Genomic DNA, 16,800 nt, shown 5'->3' on the forward strand with positions numbered 1-16,800 from the left:
AGCTCTTTAAAACTTGCAAAAAAAAAAAACATGCTTTCATTACAGGATCCTGAAACAAACACACACACACACACACACACACACACACACACACCTCAACAGTCAGTGTAGGTGAACAGAGAAGTGACAGGACTAGATGTCGAGACCAGGCGGCGACATGAAACTCGCTGCATTAATACCAGACAGAAAAGAGAGAGAAGGCGGAGGAAGACAAAAGGATGAAGAGAGAGAGAGGAAGATAAATGAGATGCATGAAGAGAGAAATGGAGAGAACAAAAGAAACAGAGAGAGGACAATGACAAAGAGACAGAAATCCAGCGAGACAATATAGACATGAATTCAAACGGTGGTAGAGCAGGAGATGAAGGAAGGACAGAAGCTGTTTTCATCTTTTATTCAGTTAGTTAAGACTTCATCTGTATCCATGTCCTCCCACACACACACACACACACACACACAAACACACACACACACACACACACACACACACACACACACACACACACACACACACACACACACACACACACAGACACAGACACACACAGATACTTACTTTCAGTCACTACATTTTGTTTCAGAAACCTGATCTGAGTAAGGTGGTTGTGTAAACTAAATTTGGTTGTCACACGCTTTGAACCCAAATTACAAGAAACAACTTTTTCTCACTTTCTTTCAGCAGTATCTTTCTATGTAATTAGTTTGTGAAAAGAAACTGGCGTGTCTTTCTCTAAGTGTGTGAACTTTATATGCTGTTTGCTGGCAAGCTAGCTAATTGGCAGTTTGCAAGCCTTCAGTATGTAAGCAGAAGTCAGTGGACCCTGATCTTTGTGTCTCTTTGTGCACGTTGGACATCCAGTTCATAACCAAATGAACTAATAAGGAGTTGTAGCCTCCTTTGAGGCTACAGTATCCAGTTTTGGACAAGCTAATTGTAACATTTTGTGAGCTAAGCTCCATATTTTCTCTACATAAAATAAAGCTTCACTACACTGAAGCTACCTCACAAAGGACAGTAAAGCTAAGCTACAGCAACACAGCAAAGTAGCTATGCTCCACTATGTTAAAAACTCGATGCTCAAAGTCGATGCTGTGATTCTATTAGGACAGCTCTTTGCTAAAATGAAACTCTATAGAAACCTTGACAACCACCCAAAACCATTATTACTCCTTTACAATCTGGTCTTGTTCTTCTGATTTTCACCTAGTCCAGATTCATCTATCGGTTTTCCAGATAGTGGAGCGAGCTTCATCACTCCAAAGAACATTTATTATGGCAGCAATGTGCTTTTCACAACTCAACTCATGTGCAGCTGCTGAGCCAAGGAAATCCATTTCACAAAGTTCCTGATGGGACATTTGATGGTGCTGGTGTTGCTTGAAGAGGCAGTTTGTGTCTCTGTAGAAAGAGATGATGATATGATTGGCATATGTGACATGTTACATACTTCAGCCTGTGTTGTTTCCACTCTGTCTGCGTTGTCTTTCATTTTGTGGCCGAGCTGTTGTGGCTTCTAGTCACTTCCACTTCAGGGTCACTTACTGTACTGTACAGTTGAACGGGGCAGATCTAACTGGGCAGAAATATTTCTAAACTGCTTGTGGCAAAGGGTGCATTTAATGTCAGTGCAAAAAGGATGCATAATCAAAGTGTAACAATTTTGAAGACAAAATTAATAGAATTTAAATTAGAAGTAAATTCTGTTTCAGAACAGATATTGTTCCTTTATTTGAAGTATTATTTTTATAGGAAGAACTTTCAAATGGACTAATAATGAGTTACTTCAGTCATAATAATAATCATACAGTCGGGTCCCTAAAGGGTGGAGTCAGATTTTATCTCGAAAAAATTTAAAGCAAGACTCAGGGGTGATAAAACTGTAATTTTCTACTTTCCAATCACTGATTGTATTCAGAGTGCAAATGTCAGCAACATCCATGTTGTTTTCATTTAAACTTGACTTTAAACCAGAGCTAAGCTGCATGTTTCTTTGTCTGAGAGTTTAACAAAGTATGTCTAGGTATGTTTGAGTGTTGACGAAGGTCTTTCCTGCCATTGTGTTCTCTGATGGTCTTTCAGTGGTGGGATTGTGTAGAAAGGCTCTCCCCATCATCTCAGCAGGAAACGCCTGCCTACCAATGGGGGTTTGACTAATGATTGTTTTGTTGGTCAGAACTGCACTCTGCTCAACATGTTTCAGCTGTCTGTCATGTCTATTCTTGGTTTGATTTGTTTCAAACCCGTTTGGTGATCTTGGACCTTCAGATTTTTATTTGTTTGACTCTTGACTTTAAAAATTTTCTAGCCAAAAAACAGGCCTTAAAACATTACAATAAAAGGATTAGTGTCTGTATTGTCTTTCCATTTCCAGTCATGACATTTTCATTTTCAAAGTCAAAAATAGTACACGGATTTATTAATCTAAGCCTTTCCAAAATGGTCTTGTGCAGGATGTCATGATTTCAGGTTAGAAGGTGCTGCCGTTATCTGTAATCCTAAATGACTGAAGTCTGAGATGCACCAAACTGACAGATAATCACAAGTGATCTGTCTGCCTTAATGTAATGACCCTCCTCTTGTTCTTGTTTCTTGTTTTATCTGTGGAGCAGACACTCGCTGTAAAAATAGACTTTAAAGTCTCCATGCACCGAGCAAGTGAACATTTGATTCGCTTTACAGAGAAGAGTTGTGATGAGTCAGACAAATTAGACACAGATTTGACTGAAAGGAATGGTGAAAATGTGTAGGTAATATATTTTGTTCACTAAATGTGTGTATTCATGTGCTTGCCTCTTTTAGACGGCACAGCAGACATCATGGTGAAACAGGGACCATTCAGCCTGGATGACCCCAAGGATTACAGCGTGGATGTGCGCATCAGTGACGGTGGACGACCCGTTCAGACCAGCATCACAAAACTGGCAATCAAGGTCTGTGTGTGTTTTTGCAGCTCTGTTGTGTTTCCAGATTTCAGATTTTTTTCTCTGCACCTAAATTTCAAATGAACACATGATTATCTTTAATTGTGAATATTCACATTTATCACATGCAGTATATAGATTGAATGGACATACAGTGACTTTATACATCAATCAGTTTCACTGATGTACATATCATTGGTATGTCCTGTTGTAGTCGTGCAGATGTGATGCCAGGCGGGTTCCCACTCAGTGCAAAGCTGGTGCTCGGAGGATGGGAGTGAGCGTTCATGCCCTAATTGCAATTCTGCTCTGCATACTGACCATACTTGGTAAGTGCTAGTTTTTTTTCTCCTTTGAAAGTCTGCATGTTTGATGGATGATTGTCGTAATTTGGAGCATTTCTTCACAGCACTTCTCAAAGACAAATGGTGTCAGGTTTTTCACAACAGTGCCTCAAGTACCTCACTTTAGGAGACAGTCTTTTCATTCTAAAGCTGAACTCCAATAATGTTCAACATCAAAGTCTGTTTACTGGTGTCTTGCAAGTGAACTGGGGGGGGGGGGGGTGTCTGATTTATTTCCTCAAAAGATCTGAAGTCAATGTCAGTTCGAGCTACACATACTTCAGGTTAGAAAATGATGTGGAGTTAGAAAGATGTGTGATTACCACATCTCATGGACTGTGTTGATGAAGTTGGTGTCATCTGAGATGGTACTCATAGTTTTGTGAACTATACAGTCAAAAGTTTGGAAATGCATGTTAATATCTTAAAGAAATTTTTATCTGAAGACTTGTGCTTAAATGTCTAACATGTGTTTTTATATAAATAGAAATAGTGACGTTGATGCCTACGGATGTATGCATTTCTTTCCAGAACAAAAATAAAATGAAATGTTTTATGTTTTAATATCAACTATTATTTTAAAATGTGGAAAATAGTGGAAATAAAGTCAAACCTTTTATTATTTGGTGTGTTTTAGATACAGCTTACAGTAGCTATATATATCATAATATAGTAAACTTTATTATTGATAATACTGATAATGTTTAGTGTCCAAACTTTTGACTTGTAGAGTACACTCTACTCTTAAACCATGTCTTACAGAATGAAGTCATGCTGTGTTAAAGTTGACTTAAAGCATTAACTCATTCAAATTATTTTGACTAAGGTAATTTATTAATTGAGATAAAAGATCATTTTTGGCAGATTTCAGCAATCTGTCTTCCATTCTTCTGCCACATAGTTGTTTTAGGATTAGGGTTAAAAAAAACTTCAGCATAGTCTTCACTTAAGAATCCACTACTTTAGGGCACGTCTATTCCGCAGTCTATTGCTTCTCTTTTTCTATTTCAAAAAGAATACACACTGCAACGCTTGGCTAAAGGGAAGTGGCTTCGGGAAATTCTCTGATATGGCAACAGAGACTAAAGGGGGCGAGACGTAATGAGGGTCAATAAACTGTCAAAAGGAAAGTGAAACACTTTTATTGAATAGGTGACAAGTTGTCCATCAAGTGTTTTGTAAACTTTTTTCCTTATTCACTTTGTCAACAGTGCTGTTCATTAATCTGAATTCTGAAACCGGGGTTTGAGAGAACCAACTTTGAAGTTATGTTTTGGAGATGAAAGATGAAAGTTTGTTGGAAGCAAACAAATCTGAATCATAATCAGACACAAGTGTATTCCTAACAAGCAGAAAAATAACGTGTCTCTGCCTGGCCTGCTTGCCTGCTTGTTTTGGGGTCTATGGGAAGATAATGAATGGGCATTAGTAAAATCTTCATACTTAGATTCAGGGATAGACAGAAGAGAAATGTAAAACATTTATTTTTAAATGTCTTCCTTTAAGGGTTCATTGTTTCACAGTCAGTTTACAAACAGGTGTCAAATACCTTTTTATACCTGAGGAGTTGCATTCTCTGACAGGGTTTGATGAAGACAACATCAATGATAGATAGAAAATGCCAGCGCTGAGTGATTGGGGCATGTGCACACACTTGCCCTCGCTGTGCGATAAATAAGGTTTGTGTTTTGTGGGGAACAGTTCCCCTCCCTTTGTTGTTGGTTTTATGAATAATGCAGCGGCGGATGTGGAAATAATGCCTGCGGTTGTGAGCTCAATATTCTCTTTGATACCTTCGCCCCCTGCTTCTTTTTTTTTCTGGTGAAAAAGAGACACTTGTCATGTTGGATGAGAGGCATGCCGGAGATAGTTGGCCAAACCAGAGGGGTGAGAAGTGCTGAGGAAGAAAAAGGCAAAGAGATGAAGAACTTGAAGATTAAGAGGGGGGATGGAGGCGGAGTGACAGATGGAAAAAAACAAAAAAACAACTTATATCTAAACTTAGATATGGGAGGTGGAGAGGGGTGAAGCAGACACAGTAAAGAGACAAGTTAGCTGTGGTGTAGGGAGACAGAGTGAGTGACAGAGCAAGACAGAAAGAGGTTAAAGAGAGACCCTGAAGAAGAGAATTGTGGGAAAAAGCTGCAGAAGAATAGTAGTGGTAATGAGGAGAGTTTATCAGCTCTTAAGGTGCCGTCTGCTTATCAAACACCACCAAACACTCGGCCTATTAACTATTTATACACTTTTTCACTATCGCGCCTTTACCCCTCTGTTTCTTCCTTCATCTCTCTCTTCCTCCCTCTCTCCCCCTCTGGGTCTCTCTCTCTCTCTCTCTCTCTCTATCTCTCTCTCTCTCTCTGCATCCCTCTCTTCCCTTCTCTCTGTCTCTCTCTCTTTATCAAACACCCCCCCCCCCCCTCCCTCCCCCCCAAATGCAGGCCAGATTAACTATTTAATGCACTTGTCATTATCTGCCAGGGCCCAAAGCAATTTACCGCGCTCCCCATTCACCGACGCATTTTCTCACAAGTAGTCTGGTTTGACACGCAGAGAGAAAAAAAAAGAAAAATTTTCTCAGTCTTTTTTTGTACAAAGAAAGGGCTTCTTCCCTTTTTTTTCTCCTTTCTCGTCCCTCTAAGTCTGATATCTCCAGAGCTTATTAAACTGCAGAGCATGTGTTGTAAAAGATTAATCTGTTGGTTTCCCAGGCAAACTTAAATTAGTCCCGCTCGCCCTCGACTAAAAGGCATGGCTAATGCTGCCCGTCCGCTGAGAGAGAAAGAGGTTCATATCAGGACCGAGGCTCGCGGCGTAATCTAATGTCAAATGTATCCCCTCCTCTCCTCATCTGTCTCCTCAGCCCTAACTTCTCCTGTTTCCTCCACTTCCTCCTTCCCTCGGTCGTTGGGTCTTCTTGTTTGTTTGTTTCTCTTCTTCTACTTCGCCTTCCTCCTCTTCACTACTGTATGTCTTTGAGTGCTCCATAAAAAATAAAATCAAAACTTTGTGTTTCTTTTGCCCCATTTTCTTAGGACAAAATAAAAACCAAAACCAAAAGTGGAAAATGATTTGCAGGTTTACTGGGAATATGAATTACCTTTTGCTTTTGTAAATAACATCTTTCAAACGCTATGGACGTGTATTGGGGGACTTTATCCGGTTAGGGTTCGGAGTTCAGTTCTGATGAAACATCATAATTGCAGGGACTTGTTTTAGATAGAATTTGTGTTTTTTAATGAAATTCCAGTGTTTGTACACTGCTGTTGACAAGCAGGAGATACAATTAGTCAAAGGGTTGCTTCCTGATATTCTAAATAGGATTACTTTAAAGACTTTTAAAATTCACCATTGTTTAAAGAATTTATGTAATGCAGTGGATGTTATTTTATATCTGTTCACGAGGGACACTGCTTCAATGCATCGATCCTCTATATTATATGACAAATTAAATCATCTGTACGAGCACAGAGAGAGATTACATTAAAATATACGGTGGCCAAAAAGTGCGAATGCATTTCAAAAGCCCCAAAAAATGTCCATCAGGAGAAACAGGCTGCAAATTTAGAAACAATGCCAATTCGAGATGGACAGACAGTTTTGTATATTGGTGTTTACTTCTTAAATGAGTCAAGAGGCCAGAGTTGTGGATCCTTATCTGAGATGTAAACTGTCCACAAATTATTCAGTATTTATCTTTTGCCCTGCAGCAGATTTAGTTTGAAGTAAGAAGTGGAGATGCTGGGGATTGAACCCAGGACCTCATACATGCGAAGCATGCGCTCTACCACTGAGCGACATCCCCTGACAGTTAACTTCTGTTGGTCAAAGACAATGTTTTGGATTAGAAACAAGCATTGACTCAGTGTTGAGGAAGCGGGAAGTAAACTGTGTCTCTGTTGACCTATCCAACTACAATCACCTTCTTCCTCTGCTACTTCCATCTTTGCTCCTAACAGACAATGGTGGAAATTTTCACATCCACTCAAGATCTTTGTTACTGGAACATTGGAAAAACATGTCAGTTTGCTCATTTAATGATTTAACACTAAAATACTCTAACCCTTTGTTCTTGTCTTTGCTTTCTCACTTCCTCTGTTCCCTCATTTTTACCACTTTCTTATTTTTCTCTGTTCTCACCAACGTGTCTTCCCTTCCATTTCTTACTCGTCCTGTCTTCTTGCTCATTTCCACTTCCCATCCTGTACTTACTGATTCTCTTGTCCTGTTTCTTACGCTCCGCTCTCTTCTCTTTCTTTGTTGGATCAGTTTGTCTCTCGCTGCGCAGATTCATTTGAGGTTTGAACGCTTGAGGCGAACGTCTCAGACACCTTAAACCATCCACTCCTCATTTACTCCTCTCATCCTGCTCTGTTTTCTAGTCGCTTTCCCTCATTAGTGTTCCACTTTCCTCACTTGTTTCCTGCCCCCATTCTTATTCTGTTGTGGTTTTTGTGGCCTAATTTTCTGTCATGTTTTTAAGTCTTAGAACTGTTGGTCCAGCAGGGAAAATGGTGGGACAGTCTGTGTGTCTGAGGGGTTTTCAAATGTTTACGTGTTTGTATATGACCTGAGGATATCATACACGTGTCCTAGAATGCCTTTTGGCAGCAGAGATCATTTCTACTGTGTCCTAACTTTTAATGTATTTGGTGATGATTATGCTGTTAAAAGTGATCAACACTTAACAGTCCTGCACAGAAAGAATATAATTTAAGAAAATAACCATATTTTCTCTACCTTTCAGTCATCGTGATCCTGTTCGTAATGAGGAAACGCTACCAGAAGGATTCTCTGGCCAGTATGAAGAACAGTGGGGAGATTCACGAGCAGCTCGTCACATACGATGAGGAGGGAGGAGGAGAGATGGACACTAATGGGTATAAAGATGAATAAAAAATTAATCTGAACGACCTTTATTCAAAAATTTGAAATAACTGAGCTGACATCCTGAGATTTTTTTTTCTTAAGGACTTATACCAAAAAAATTTAACCTTTCGAAACCGAACTATCAGCTATTATTTATAATCTCTGTATTTTAATGAAAAAATATATATTATTTTTAAGTGAAATATATTTGTTAAAAAAAATATCATCCTTTCATCTTTGCCATTGAGGTCATTCATTTAGCAAATTTAGCATTGTTTTCATAAAAAACAAATTTAGTAATTGTAAAAAAAAAACATAAAAGTAAAGAACATTTTTAACACGTGATTTAAGTGGTATTAATGACAACAAAACAAATTAATTTCATCACACTGCTACAACTTCAAATTTCATACATGCAAGTCTCTTATTTTTCTTTGCTGCATCTGTCAATTTTCTGACCCACTTTACTCAAAGCAAATCATTACAGTCACATTTAATCTGAATCTAATCGTATCCATATTTAAGGAGAATTAAATCCATACATAATCTTGTACACTAGAGATTTTATCTCCACACTGAATGCTGTCAAAACATATGACGGCTATGAACATCTGCAGACTGACAAATGACAAGCAACAGCAAAAGTAAACTGGACTTTTTTTTGTTAATGTACTTATACTAATTAATATAAAGATTCAGATTGAGGTCTTTCGGATTTTTTTCATTTTTTTAAAGTCAAAGTCATCTTTATTGTCAGTTTTGCCTACTTACTGGACATCCAAAATTAAAAAAAATTGTTTCTCTCCAAACCACGGCACAAACTGCAATAGTATACACAAATTATTAAAGATAGCAATTAAACATATAAGTACAGATATATAAAAATCTTAAGAATGTGCAAAAGGTGTGCATTCAAAACAAAAGCAACAACAACAAATGTGCATGGCCTTGAACTATGTATAAATACAATTTGGCACTAACAAGTGATGGTGCTCCAGTGTATTATTTAAAGTCCTCTGTCTTAAAGTGACAGATGCAGATACTTCTGGTTGCTGATGAGGGTGGGACAGTAGAAGTTAAAGATTAAAGTGACATCAGTATTAAGTGTCCGGTGCTTATTTTGGTTTCCCTGTTGAGGTGGGGAGGGGGTCAGAGAGACAGAGAGAGAGACAGCAGAGCAAAATCTTCATCTTAGCCTTGAAGTAGGATCCAATTCTAGAGTTTAAAATCATAAATTAAATTTGTATCTTTTCCTTATGTAGGCTTATACAGCTTTAAAACGCCTTTAAAACACATTTGAAACAACAATGTGTCTGCAACAATCTGCTGAGATATTTAATTAGAAAATAGTTCATGATCAAGCTCATTTAGTAAGCTAACATACAGTCTTCCTCTTTTTCAGCTATGATGTCTCAATCCTCTCTTCTGCTTGCAATGATGGCTCTTTGCTCCGCCACCCTGACCGCCACCCTCACCCCTCCCTCTACGCGATGGTCCAGAAAGCCCCCCACCACCTCCCACAACCCACGGCGTGTAAGGGGGACATGGCTGCCATGATCGAGGTCAAGAAAGACGAAGCGGATCATGACAGAGACGGATTCCCTTTTGACACTCTGCACATCTACGGCTACGAGGGGCCTGAGTCTCTAGCCGGGAGCCTCAGCTCTCTGGAAAGTTCCTCCACTGGCTCAAACGTGGATTATGATTTCCTTAGCGAATGGGGGCCGAGGTTCAGGACCCTGGCTGAGCTGTATGGTGTGGATGGAACTGAGTACTACCATCAATACTGATGGAGACTGTCTATTAATGAGCACATGTGATGCCAAAATACACACGCATACACAGATCAAAAACAGCCATAGAAACACACCCACTTAAAGCCAAACGCATGCAGAAAATATACACACAAACCAGTCGTTTAGGCTTTCCATTTTGTTTCTGGAAAAGGAGCTTCAATCGAGCAGACAACCATTTTCTCTAAAGACTTCTCTAGATTCTGAAAAAAAGGAATCAGGGCGCCCTGCTTCAATAGTAAAAAAAACAACTAAGTTTTGTTATCGTGTGTAATTCTTTGTGTCCTATGTTTTTATCGACTCTTCCTCACACTCACCATCGTTAAACTCCAGGAAGAAGCTTCAATTTGAAACAAGCTGCTTTTGTTCTTAAAGAACTTCTTTTGGTGCCCTTCCCCTCTTCCGATGAAATTTTGGAATTATTTTAGAGTAACACCAGGACAGGACACCAGAGAAGGAAGTGACCACATCGAAACATGTGGAAGAAGAATGAGTTTTAATGAGAGTATGGGATCCACCCGTTGGGAGGCCTTTTATCCCTTCACAGGAAGCATTGTGTAATGTTTGCTGAATTCATTCTACATGAGGAAACTTAAACTTCCAATCAGATGAAACTCTACTGGAACTGCAGCTAATCATATTTTACTCTGAAATATTATTGGCTTATGAGGTCACCGCTGGTCAAACATGTAACTCAGTTATTTCATTGCTTTATGTTGTACTGCTTTTATTTCATGTGGCCCTATTTTGCATCCCCCTTTAACAAATCTGGGATTGTATTGAAGGTAAAAGTTTGTATCGTTTCTCTTTTAAAGATATCTTTACGTGCACCAATATCAATTTGCATCTGCACCTATCAGCTATACATGTTTGTAAGTTTCTGATCGTGCAACTTGGAAGACCTAACATGGACTCAAAGCGACAATGACAGTGCTAAATAACTATGCATAATCATATAGCATGGCTAGTATTTCAAAACATCACTAAGTCATTTAGGAGTTGGTTCATTGAAATATTCAGACTAATATTACAATTTTAATAGAATTATTTTTATTTCTCTTTCCATTCTCCTGGGGATGCAAAATGGTGCACTTCAAATCAAATCCTTTTTTTAATTTGAGCTTTTTATCATCGTATTCTGTCTTATTCTTCTCTTTGGTATTGGAGGCTTGTAATCTATTTGAACTCTGATGTTTTTTGATATTCGACAAAAAAGGGCACTATCAAAGCAAGAACGAGGAAAGAGAGAATCAATCCCTAACCCATCTAAAGTAGATGAAAAATTGAGAAGCCAAATTGAGTTTAAACTCAAGGACGTATGAACAGAAATGCAAAAAAATGAAAGTTGAACCCTGGAAAACTCATCAGTCTGTCTTGTGCATTATTTTGTGATACGCTCTCGCTGGGTTTTTTGACAAGCTTTGTATGTTTAGCTGTATTGATGTTTGCAACAATTCTTTACACATTCAAAAAGAAACAAGTTCAGATAAGGTCCATCAAAAGTTTCTGATGTTTGGCACAAGGGGAGTTTTTTTTCGAGGTAACCCTGAAATGAACAAGGAATCTTTCCTAAGTGAGTCATTTGTCAATTTTCTTTGCGATCTTGTGCTCTGTTGAGAGAGAAAAAAAATGACAACAGACTGATGGAGGGAAGGACTAAAAGGAAATGGCACTACTGACGCTCAGACAGAATTACAGCGTGTTCCCAGGGTTTATTTGACAGGAACCATCATCACAGTTATTGTTGAGATGAAAGCTCAATTCTCAGAGGCCTACTAGAACAAAAGTCATTCAGACAGCTGCGGAAACACTGAGTGGCAAAGGCAGCTCGTCGGGCAGTTGTGATGGGTCTGAGGTGGCTTGAATAAGTTTAACCTTTCATCCTTTTTGGCTACTGTCAGGACAAAAACTCTACGATCCAATATGTTGACAGTCTTCAGAAGATCTGATGCATTTTTACAAAAAATAACGACACTGTATTGAAGAATTGAGGCTTGAAACTTTTGAGTGACCTGGGCTGTTTTCAAAATCGCCTTCTACATACTGCCTTTTGACAGTAGTATGCAGTATGACTGTATGTCCGGGGTTAAATTGCAGTATGCCAGGCATGGCTAAACTGGTTTCCTGTTCTGGAATGCAGAAATAAACAACAGCCAAGCTGACGGCAAACCTTGCTCAAGTGTAGCACCGACTTACAGTCTGAAAAAGTTGACAAGTTATTCATTTAGATTTTTTGGATTTTGAGAATCAAAACAGATAATAGGCAGTACCATTGTGTGGTTTGGTCTGATTGGGATTATTTCCCCTGTAACGATAGCCATTGCTGCTGTGAGACAGTACGAAAGGAATACTTTTTCCGAATCAGTACGACATTGGGGTATTTTTTGGCAGGTCTCGCATTTGTTCGCATACTGCTTACTGCATTTTGGCCAAATCAGTTATGTACTACTAGCATTTTAGGTGGTTTTGCCTTGGACCTACTTTGCATCTCTCATGACCTTTTCAACCTGAGCCATCTGGCTCAAGGCTTAAGACCTCTTGAATTAAAAGTTTGAGCCGACACTTCTGTAGCATTTAAACAATCAATTCAGACATAATGGCTAAGTGGTGGACTTTTGCAGAAACAAACATTTATGAAAGCTCATAGAGTTAAGGTCACTTATTGTTGTAAGTGACACCTTATAAATCAGTGTATGTCATTGTAAAGTGCAGCCCTTTCTCTATAAGCAAGCTTTGTTGCCATTGTGATCTTTAAATACATGGTTGAGTCCTGCTTAATTCTGATGAAGACACTGCCACGTGTCTTTTAGACAGTCCCATTGTTTTTTTTAAATGTAAATCATTCTAGTTTAGAGAATGAAGTTTATTTATTTTGCTGTTTTATTCTGTTTTGTTTGGACTTGAACTTGTTTTTTTAAAACCCGACCTCTGTGGAATGCCATTCGATAAACGCTGGACACAATAGCTGGAAGCCCTCTGAATGCCTTCCTGTAGGTTTCATATATATACTTAGAGCAACAAGCTCCTCCACCTCACTCTCATTCCGCATCTCCTGAGCTCCTTGTTTGCTTGACCATATCTCTCTCTCTTTTCGTTCTCTAATCAGCTAAACCAAACACTGCAATCAACTTCCTGTCCATCTGGGAGGTTTGTTCCCGCCCCTTCCTGTCTGTGTTATCTCGAAGAGGGCTAACACATTGTGCTCGCTTCCCGTTAGCCCGGCCTGGGAAACAATCTTAAAGAGGAAAAGGGAGCGGGGCAAGTTGAAACACTGAATGAGCTTGGGGGTAACAAGAAAGAAAGAAGAAGAGAACAATGTAGGGCAGTGATGAGTTTTCCAGCTAGGCAGAAACACTTCAGAGCAAAGATGTTCAGGATGAAACGATGACACACATCCAGGTGGTGTTAACATCCTGTTAGCCTGGCATCTTCAAGAAGCAGAAATGACCCACAGTTTCATTTTTAGATTTAAAAAATTGAAATCCTCACTTTGGTGGTGACCCGTGATTATTGCCTCTTATTCTATCATTTTTATTTTATCGTTGTGATTGTTGCACTGAAAATTACATTTTTAATTAAAACTTGACTTTTGTTTAAAAAAAAAAAAAAAAAAAAAAAAAAAAAGACAACTATAAAAATTATGTTGAGTCTTGAGAAAGCTCATGGGACTAGTGAACACTCTTTCGAATCTTATCATAGATCAGTATCATTCTTAATGTGTTGATCAAAAATGGACTCTCCTCGTTATGATTTGAGCTACAACAAATTCATTAATTAATTGATTAAAACTTTCATGTTGTTAATGAGGTATAGAAGCCAGCAGCCTGTAGCAGATAGAGACGCTCCAATATATATTCTCCAAACAGCAATAAGTGTTGTGTTTACTTACAGTACAGAGAGGAAAATTTGGGATGTTTACGGAGGTAATAGGGTCATTTGCCAACATTTTTAGCTGCTAGAAAACTCATTAGGGGAATAATAAAAAAAAACATACAGTATATATATATATCCAAAAAGTTTTCAACCAATAAATGTGTAAAAACAATATGAAGATCATGACTAATTTTACTAGCAAAGAAAAACAACATTAAGAACACAATGATGTCTGGCTGCCATGTTCATTCACTTATTACTAGTCCGACATTGAGTTATTCGCTTCTCTACAGTGACTTTAATATGCACATTATGACATTACATTTGATTTTCTCTGCATATCTGTTCATCAGCTAATTCAGTATATATCGTTGAAATTGTTTTTGAGTTATTTTAAATCCTTAAAAGTGCCAATCTTTTTCTTCTTCTTTTTTTTAACTATAAAGGTTATCAGTGGCTGTGTGAGTGCATTGTCTCCTTTCATCAAAAAGGGAATCATTTTGGATCCAGACAGTGAAAAAATACCTCTCAGGTTGGGATCCAAGCACAAATTAAGTGTTAACCTCTATGTGAAGAAACATCTGCCCCTAATTTTTCAATGTCACAGCCTCACAATTCAGACCTTTAACCGATACATTTGTATGCTCATTCCTGTAACCTGTTATTTAAGGAGTCTACTTTGAGGGACATGTATATAGAAAGAATGTGCCTAAAATTGTTTTCTTGCCTCACCTTCTTTATGTTTTGCCTCAATCTCTGTATTTAGAAGATGTTAAAGTTGACACAATCTCTTTTTTATTGCTGTAAAGAGTTACAATAGGTTCAATAGGTTTTCTCCAAGTGGCAAAGATGAATCTTTGATGCATGAGTGACAGTCCGAGTGAATATGTGATTTTCTGTTTTTATTCACGTGTGTGTCAGTGTGTGTGCTTGTGATTGTACCCATGTGCTGTACATACAAACAAAGGGTGTCAAACCAATAAATCTAGCAACAAGGTAGAAATACACTTTTTTCTCTTGTGTAAATACAGGAAGGCTCTTGACTGGAGCAAAATGTGCCTTTATTCTTTAGAAAAATAAGAACTACTGTAATTCAATTTTTTTCTGATGGCAAACACTATGTTTTCTATATTGTTTTTATGGTGTATAGCATCTACTTTTTATTACCTGAAATTTTTTGTAAGTGTAGAATAAAAAATAAACACTGAAGTTCTGTGTTCTGGTGATTTGTGTTTTAGAGTTCACATTTTAGCAAAAGAAAATTTAATCAGTGTGATGTTTTTATGAATCAAACCACCAAAATACAATCCAAAACTTGACTTTGTGAGTTTAGAAAAAGTGTTTTAAAAATGTTGTTTGGCATTGCCATCTTGGTTTTTATGTCCTGGAGTGAAAATGTTTGGAAGAGAAGATTGTACCAAACACAGGTGACACTTAACATACAGCTAAAACATTCTATTTTCCGTCTGTAATAAAAGACGAATAAAAAATGACCAAAGTATTAAAGGAACAATGTGTAACTCTGACTCTAAAACATTAGAGACAGCTGTCTCCCCACACCCCCTTCTCTCTGAAGCTTCAGTCTTTAGGCAGCTCTGCATTGATCTTGAAACTGATTTGGGGTCTAACCTCTCTCCATTTTTCAAAAGCATCTCCAATATTTTGTCCTAGTTTTGCCCTGTTTCTGGTCATGGAGCTTATTACAAAAATGCTGAGGCTTTTTTCGATTTCGCTTCCCCGCTTCTATCGCTGCAACACCTGTAGGTTTGCAAAATCCCAATTTGGTTACATTTGGTACCAAAAGTACTTGGTATGAAAAGCATACATTTTGTGGACAAAAAAAAATAGTACAGCAGTAAAGAGGACTTTGACTATTTCATTTATAATGTTACTTTACGTCACTTAAAACGACTTATTTTTGTTTAGACACCCTCACTACTCAGTCAATTACGCTCAACATGTCATATTAAGCACTTGACCTAAGTACCATCATGTTCCATTCAGACTTTAAAAAAAAAATGCTGATTGATTCGTGGTCGAACTTGAAACAGGTCCTTAGTGAAAACTTCAGTATTAGTGTCACTCATCCATTGCCAGAAAAATCACCACAAAAGAACTTCACTCTCTTTCCAGAAGATTGGAGTTCACAAGACCAAAATGATCCAAAGAGCCCTTTGAGTGTCATTGCTTCTAAGGTTATAAGATGTCATTTTAACACATTTCGTTCCACTTCCATGTAATATCTTGATAGGAAGGTCATTGACCACATTTCTATGAAAAAGAAAATGACCACTGAAGCTGCTGATTGAGAAAAAACTGAAATGATGATGGGGTTTTTTTCATGCTAATATGGACACAAAAATGAAAGGAAAAACAGATATGATCCTGACTTACAAAAGCATGTTTTTAGAGTTCTGAGAGTTTAGATGTTAGGGCCGGTATTAGAAGGAAATGAAATCATGTGTTTTTATGACAAATCTCCCCCCACGCCCATAAAAGGAGAAGCTGGAATTTGCTGACAATACCCCAACAACGGGTCAGGTCAGATCAGGATTTGTAGCACATGTTCATCAAGTTACACCAAAAGTTTGAGTGCTGACATGGATTTCAAAAACAAGAAAATGTATATGTTACCAGCAGGTGTTTATATAGTCAGTGTATTCAGATTCCATATGCTGTAGACCAACTCTGGTTCTTTGTGTTAACCAATCCGATATGTCAAATGTTACACATTGTGAGGCGGTGTGAGGAAAGCTCTGATCTCCTTCGCCCTCATCTTTGACATGTGATCAGATGTGAGTCGAGGGATATCCCGATGTTTTTCCCTGTTACAAACCAAGTGTAAATTCAGCACAGGTTCATGCGGTTTTATTATTGTAAGGGGCCAGTGGATCGAGGGGTAAGTCCTCTATATATGTGATCAAATCCATATGAGACACGAACATTAGTCACGACAGGGTGTTCGGGATCACAGGGGAAAAAAACCAGAGAGTGAGACT

The 16,800-nt window shown here is 38.2% G+C and overlaps 1 protein-coding gene and 1 non-coding gene across 3 annotated transcripts in view; one reads left to right on the forward strand and one right to left on the reverse strand.

Annotated features, from left to right (window-relative positions):
* cdh5 (cadherin 5) overlaps positions 1 to 15,010 on the forward strand; it is a 35,678-nt gene extending 20,668 nt beyond the window's left edge. For both annotated transcript variants that reach the window (XM_029280389.2, XM_065959589.1), the window contains exons 12-15: positions 2,801 to 2,931; positions 3,137 to 3,251; positions 8,014 to 8,146; positions 9,538 to 15,010. In XM_029280389.2, coding sequence (XP_029136222.2) covers positions 2,801 to 2,931; positions 3,137 to 3,251; positions 8,014 to 8,146; positions 9,538 to 9,925 — 767 coding nt within the window. In that variant the 3' untranslated portion in view covers positions 9,926 to 15,010. The remainder of the gene's footprint in view (positions 1 to 2,800; positions 2,932 to 3,136; positions 3,252 to 8,013; positions 8,147 to 9,537) is intronic.
* Positions 7,000 to 7,071, reverse strand: trnaa-cgc (transfer RNA alanine (anticodon CGC)). The gene has a single exon. It is a non-coding gene; the product is annotated as a tRNA-Ala (tRNA).
* Positions 15,011 to 16,800: the final 1,790 nt, after the last annotated feature.

The sequence above is a fragment of the Labrus bergylta genome, chromosome 10 (assembly GCF_963930695.1).
Source record: "Labrus bergylta chromosome 10, fLabBer1.1, whole genome shotgun sequence".
Lineage (NCBI taxonomy): Eukaryota > Metazoa > Chordata > Actinopteri > Labriformes > Labridae > Labrus > Labrus bergylta.